Source organism: Danio aesculapii, chromosome 8 (genome assembly GCF_903798145.1).
Source record: "Danio aesculapii chromosome 8, fDanAes4.1, whole genome shotgun sequence".
Classification (NCBI taxonomy): domain Eukaryota; kingdom Metazoa; phylum Chordata; class Actinopteri; order Cypriniformes; family Danionidae; genus Danio; species Danio aesculapii.
In genome coordinates this window covers 30,809,909-30,817,088 of record NC_079442.1, presented here as the reverse complement: position 1 = coordinate 30,817,088, position 7,180 = coordinate 30,809,909, and the positions used below count along the sequence as shown (strand labels likewise).

At 36.9% G+C, this 7,180-nt stretch overlaps 1 protein-coding gene across 1 annotated transcript; it reads right to left on the bottom strand.

Moving 5' to 3' along the window:
* Positions 1-2,740: 2,740 nt before the first annotated feature.
* On the bottom strand, positions 2,741-7,102 carry apex2 (APEX nuclease (apurinic/apyrimidinic endonuclease) 2). Its single transcript, XM_056464390.1, has 6 exons — positions 6,821-7,102; positions 6,617-6,700; positions 6,237-6,417; positions 4,749-4,892; positions 4,511-4,580; positions 2,741-3,947 (listed from the first exon to the last, which is right to left on the bottom strand). Exons 1-6 carry the CDS (start codon positions 6,933-6,935, stop codon positions 2,853-2,855), a joined length of 1,689 nt encoding a protein of 562 aa, XP_056320365.1. The 5' UTR covers positions 6,936-7,102; the 3' UTR covers positions 2,741-2,852.
* Between the last annotated feature and the right edge of the window lie 78 nt (positions 7,103-7,180).

Here is a 7,180-nt window from a genome sequence, read left to right as displayed (position 1 = left end):
ACACACACACCGGAAATACGTTTTCAAACTAAAAGACACACGAAACGTCAAAGGAATGCGGGGGGACACATTAGGAACGATAAAACGCTATCCCAGATAAAGAAAAATGCAAAGTAGCTTGGAGCCAAAGTTAATAGTGAGGGAACCCTAGATGTTTGATATAAAGATCTGGGATGCTTAATCGATGCAGACACTTGGACACAATCTGTAATAGAACTAAAAAACAAGTTCAAACTTTTGCATAGTCTCCAAACTACCCCATCACGTAGACATAAGTTTAATCCAAATTCTTCTCCATTCTGTTTAAAGTGCAAAGTTGAAGACAGTGATTGTATGCATTGTATTTGGAATTGTATACATATTAAAGGCTATTGGGTACAGATTTGTAGGAGATTGTCATTCATTTTCTTTTCTTATTCCCATTATTATTCAGGGGTCGCCACTGCGGAAAGAACCACCAACGTATGTTTTACGATTCCCTTCCAGCCGCAACCCAACAGTGGCAAACACCCATACACACTCTTTCACACACAGCCAATTTAGCTTTTTCAATTCACAACTGGAGCACCCGGAGGAAACATGCAAACTCCACACAGAAATGGCAACTGACAGTCGGGGATCGAACCAGCAACCTTCTTGCAGTGAGGCGATCGTGCTATCTACTGCGCCACCATGATGCCACACGGAGACTTAAATATAGTCTTATATTTAATACAAGATGTGACTTCGACTTAAAATTTTTTGCTAGGTCTTGCTGATAATAATTTAAAAAGAGCAACAAACAGGAAATTGTTTAACTTTCTTACCTATGCTGCCCGTAAGACTATATTTTTTTTAATGGATATTTGATAAAACACAGTATCAGAATGGCATTAAGTAATATTCGATCTTATGTCATTGGAATATATTACCCAGTGGTCAAGGTGAAAAAGTTATACTTGTTATCAGATCTGAACTCCTTTCCTTAACTAGGTAGGTCTCAGGATTTCAGGTACATTTCTGCAAAACCTTAATCTACATAAACCTTAGTTAATTTATGTATTCTTCTATTGTTATTAATGCTTTGAGTATATTTTTATTTCATCTTTTTGATCTTCATTATGTACTCTGATGATAAGAAATGTTTTGGTTTGTAATCTGTGGTCATTGTTCTGTTGTTTTGTTAAAATAAAGACAAAAAAAGACAAACGCAAGGAAAGAAACAAAAGAAAAAATAATCAAAGAACGAGAATAAATCTACATTGGAATATAAAAATAAAGATGGGGGATGGGATGCCAAAACAAAACTGACAGAAAGATAAAAGCCAAGCAAATAAACAAGAAAATTGGTAAGATAGAATAAGCAAAAAAAAATAAAAAATACATGACAAACACAAGATACTGTACAACCAGTGGTGTAAAGTAATAAATTACAAATACTCAAACTACTGTAATTAAGTAGTTTTTCTCAGATATTGTAATTTTCTAAGTGTTTCTAAGTATTGTAACTTTTACTTTCCCTTGAGTACATTTTTAGTGTCAGTACTCCACTACTTTCCTTCAACCTGCGGTCACTACTATGGGGGTAAGAAAATTCAGTCCTGCCTGTCCAATCAAATCACACACAAAAGGTAAATTACATCATGAACTACCTCAAGACATGGGCGCTTTAAAATTGCAGCAAATTGTTTGGAAGCATTAAAAGTGTCCAAGAAGATGTCCAAAATCTTTATATGCATTGACCCAGGGACTGTTTAGATGCATGTCACTGATGAGAAGATGATGGCTGTGTACAGTATGATGACCGAAATGGCCCTAAACACCCAGCAGGCACAAGATGTCAACATGATGTCAAATTGGTGTTGTACCACAACGTGTTGCATTTTGTTTGGAAATGAAAATCAGGTTGACATCAGAACTCATCATTAGGCCAATGTCAAACGGTCAACCTAAAATCAACCAAATATCAACGTCTAATGATATTACAACTTGTTGTTGTGTGAGCGTTACCACTATGACGTCTGTCAGACATTGGATTTTGGTTGCCATACCTGAATTCATCAGTATTTGACATCAATATGATGTTGGCTCTGCATTGGATTTTGGTCAGTTTTTAACACAACTTAAAATCAACCAAATAACATGTCATTTGACGTTGTTATAGGACATTAAAATAAGGTTGTCCTTAGACACTGGCTAGACATTGAATTTTGATCACCTGACATCACAACCTAAATCTAACCTAATATTGACGTCTTATGACATTGTGTGCCTGCTGGGCAATAACTGAATGCACTACAGAATGTTATGTTTCCAAACGTCCACAAATTACATGTCAGTGCATCAGCCTTTTACAGCGTTACACTCACTACTCTTGAGTACTTTTGAAAGGTCTACTTTTTACTCTACTTGCACTACATTTTTAGGCACGTAATGGTACTTTTACTTAAGTGTGATTTTAGTACTCTTTCCACCAGTGTACAACAACATGCTAATCACATTTAGGTTTTACATTTTTAACAGAATATTTTATTGAATTAGTTTCTAAAACAATACATCAATTCCATTATATTTAAAGGTTAATATTTTCCAATAATTGTTTGTTCCTATTTTGCTCATTTTAAATTCAGCATTTGGTAACAGTTGTTTAATTCTATGTAACTCACAATTGAAACACATTTCCTGCTCCAGCAGCAATAAAGAAAACAGTAACCGAAGTAATACAGGATTATCACTGGATTCCCTGAGTGAAAAACACGGACAATAGCACCCAAAGCATTATTTATTTATAGAAGCACATTTTAAAAACTACATATAAAACAAACACATAATCAAAACATAAAAACAGTACTTTTAGAAATAAAAAGTTCAATCTACTTTCCTTTTTCTACCCATGCAAAAAAATTACACCTGGCCTGAGGATTGGAGGCGTGACCTTGAGGACGAGCACATACAAAAAACTGCCGGCCTAAATTAGGTCCCGCTTTTTTCACTGTCCGTAAGACACAGGGCTCATTGTGTGATTTACAAAGTGGTGGCTGAGGTGGCCCATGCAAAACCGCTTTCCAAAAACCAGTGCATGGCCCTTTCTTACAGTCATTTGGCTTGTCCATGGATGTAGATTCTCCTTCCACTTCATCTTGATTTTCAGTCTCCATCTCTATGAGTTTAGAGACATTCACATCATTCTGCAAATCACTGGGGCAGATTCTGGAGTCGCTACCAGTACCTGGGCCATCCTGACAGGATTCTGCTTGTTTCTGGCTCCAGGTCTCTTTTGTAGGTATCAGCTGTGTTTGCTTAGGCTTGAAGAAAGCTAAAAGACTTCCTTTAGTATTACTTTCGGTTTTTGTTGTCCTGCTTTTTTTAGATTTGAGTGCATTTGTGTCTTCTCGGTCTGTAGGTCTCTTCTTTCCTACATTTTGCTTCTGTACAACAGGATTCAGGTTTTCCCGAATTTCCCTAGCATCCTGTGACCCAGGCAGACTTTCCTCAGAGCCGTTAGAAATGCTCTGTTTCTCTGGAATTTTGACCAGGAAGCGTGAAAGTTTCTGCTGTCTGCCGATGAACTCTGGCATGTGACGAGTGCACATTGGTGGGTATCTTGGACTAGACTGAAGGGTACAACTGAGCTGTGCCCAAACAGGACAGTGATCAGATCCCTCCACCTCAGGCATTATGTCCACATCAATAAAGACCGTCTCCACCAGAGAGTGGTTGGAGAAGATATAGTCGATGCGTGTGCCATAGTTGGTCTGCCTTGCGCCCGTGAGTGTGGACCAGCATGTGAAGGCATTCGAGCGCTTTGGGTGGAAATAGCGAAAAGAGTCAACAAACTTGCCACCAGAGGCTGATTCCTGGAAGACTTCTGCAGGTTCATCTGCAGTATTACCATTTTCAGTGTTTTCCGCAGTTTTAAACAAGAATTGATCCAGCCACTTTCTCCCAGGGTTATCTTCAAAGTTATCCTAAAAGCCAGAACAGCAAAAAAAATTCATGCCTTTTCTTAACCAGTTGCAAAAAGAAAATAATTTGATAAAAGTGGACTGGTTGATATCAGGAAAGGTCCATGAAATGGGACTCAAAATCGGGACATTCACATAATGTGTAGTGTATTATTTACCAAATGTTCTGACCTTGACTGTTGCATGACTAGGATTTCATGCATCAAAATAGAGCACAATGGTGTGTGTGTGTGTGTGTGTGTGTGTGTGTGTTTGGCCAAGTTAATATAGTCTCATGAACACAGTTGTGCACAAATACAAACAGTCAGGATTTTAGCTTTCATGTACCCTCAGAACACTGGCAGGTCTTTTATTGGATCTACATTTTAGCATCTCTTTATTCTCTGCCATTACATGGACAAGTGTTAGTGGAACCTTTAATAATAATAATAAACACTGAACAGCAGAATTCCTAGAGACTGTCACATCATTTCACTGTGGATTTTTGTGCATTGTACATTTTTCTAATCACTTGTCAAACCTGGTAAGATAACTAACATTAACTAAAGCATGGTTTAAGGACTTACCACATCATCTGGGTCACAGTGGTCTATGGGTCTGTGAGAGGTGTTCACGTCACCCAAGATGATCACATGACTGAAGAGAGGCAGCAGGATGCATTATTCAAACAAAAAGACATGAGAAACTTTTTAGGAAGAAAGACCTGAATCATAATAACATAAAGAATCTATTTTTTTTATCACTTCCTGAACAATATATGCTTTTTTGAGTGTCTGAACAGGTGATGTTTGATGTCTCTCTCACCTCCCTGAGCTCAAGATGGCTTCAGCTCTGCACTGGAGGAGTCGGTAAAACTGAAGCTTGAACTCTTTTCTCTCAGGTTTGTCAGGGTCAGCTCGGGGACAGTAAACATTGATAACGGTCAGCTTCTGAGGTCCATCTTTACCACTGAGAATAAAAAAAATATTGTCAGAAAACATTGACAATACGTTTTAGCCTAGATTAAACTAGGGGTCACCAACATGATGCTGATGATTTACCCCGAAAACATGGCAGAAAAAAGAAAGAAAAATAATTTTCACAGTGAATAGGAGGAAAAGTTATTTTTTTTACTTCATTTGTGGGGTGACTGTGGCGATGGCAAAGCAGCGCAATATTTAGAGACATTTCAGAACGTGTCACGCAAGCTACCATGCTAACTACCCACCGGGCAGCGCACTAGACCAGTGAAAAACCGCCAAAAAGCAACCGAAGCCTAATTTAGAGCTACACATTTCTTGATTACGAAAAACAAGGCATTTTCAGACAGGAAGGCAAAGATGTGCTTAAAGACTAGAATAGATGTAATCTCCCCTCTCTCTGATGTCCAACTCGGAGCAACTACAATAGTTATAAACGTGTCGCTATGTTAAAAATGCTGTTGATTTGGTGATAATTTCAGTAAAAACAGAATTGATAATCTGTACAAACATGAAACAACGTAGTTCATGATTTGTTAAAAACTGTTAGTGACTAGTAAAAATATTGTAGAAGTGATCATTTTGAAAATGGAAATACTTGCAGAGATTTATAGAAATAATGTGTTTCATATGGATATTTATCTCTTTCCTACCTTGTTAAATCATTGTTGACAACTATTGTGAGAAATCAATAACATGGTCAGTGTCTTCACATAGATGAATTTCATTATTTATTGATTATAACATATAATTAAAAGTAAATTGAGCACACGTTATCTGAGAAGTGTGTATCAAACTGGTAGACCTCTAAATTAATCGCTAACCAAAACGTAGCTCTCAGTTAAAAAAAGTTCTGTCATCATTCACAAACCCTTTACTTGTTCTAAGCCTTCAGCATTTTGCACCTGTACCATTGACTTCCATAGTAATTGTTTTTCCTGATATGGAAGTCAATGATAACAGGTTTCAGACACTTTTCAAAATCTCTTCTTTTGTGAAAAGAAGAACAAAAGAATCCAATAAATGTTTGGAACAAGTGAAGAGAGAGTAAATGATGACATAATTGTAATTTTGGGCTGAACTATCCCTTTAATCTTCTGTGGAGACTGACTTTATTCACTCTATTAGCTTATAAAATGGCTGCGGTTTTGGCAGATTGGCTTCAATACAAAAAAACTGAACAACAAAAGTTGTTTTTAGACTTAACAAAAACTTCACAAAACAATCATAAAACAATTAAAATATTACATTAATTTGTCAAAATACACCTTTAATACGTCAAAAAGTTAAGCAAATTTTGATTTCATTACACCTTTGAAACTTATAAACTCACATGAAGTGATGCTGGGTAATGACAGTCCTTCCTTCATTGTCCAAAGCCAGAAGCTCCTCGCTGGTCAGCTCTACCTGGTCACCATAGCAACCAATAACCTCTCCCTGATTGGATAGTAGACCTGTCAATCCTTCCTCGGCCAGAAATGGAGTAGCGGTATCTTTACAGTAGGTCGCAACACCTGTAATGGACAACATGAGGTTGTTCACACTCATAGTTCATGAGTAGTTGACATTTACAATTAACGTTAGTAGCTAAAAGTATACGTTTACTGTATATACAACATATAAGCGTCGATATAAAGCTTATATAAATCAAATTTGTCATTTTAATCATTTTGCATACTTTAAAATCAGACACCATTATCTGTTTATTGTTACCCGAGTATCCACTTCGTCCTCGACTAAAACTAAAGTAGGAATTGTAGCCGTCGACAATCGCTGTTTTCTCGTCCAGCAGGTCGCCTGTAAGAAATGTTTGCAGTAATGTTAGCTGTGCTGTTATGAAGACCTTACAAGTAACCTAGTGCTCATGTGGTAGTACATCTACTCTTTCAAACTCCCGCGTTAATGTAAAACACTTACGGGTAACTTTGGTTTCTTGGACGCAGATAATATCCGCGTCAAATGAATCCAGGATTTTCTTAATACCATTTTTAAACGTTCGTATCCCATTTATGTTCCATGTTAGGATCTTCATGTTTATCTGTCAAACAACGTCGTCTGGCGGGCAGCTCAAGCAGAATGAATGTGTGAAGTATGGACCTTATTTCTTTGCAAATATCTTGGCTTTCAAAATAAAAGTCTACACACCTGCGTTTGTGTACAAGTTTATGGTTTTTTTCTGACTAATATCTTTTATTCATTGTGAACATTGACTAAAATTAAAGTTTTATTTTAAAATTACAAAAGCTAAATTAAAATAAATCCTAAAATATATATTAA

What these genes read in the sequence shown, in the direction of transcription:
- apex2 (XM_056464390.1), bottom strand. Translation starts at nt 6,935, where the DNA reads ATGAAGATCCTAACATGGAACATAAATGGGATACGAACGTTTAAAAAT. An exon ending in CCAAGAAACCAAAGTTACCC is followed by an intron (nt 6,701 to 6,820) that starts GTAAGTGTTTTA and finishes CATTTCTTACAG; the next exon opens with GCGACCTGCTGGACGAGAAA. An exon ending in ACTGTGACCCAGATGATGTG is followed by an intron (nt 3,948 to 4,510) that starts GTAAGTCCTTAA and finishes TCTGGCTTTTAG; the next exon opens with GATAACTTTGAAGATAACCC.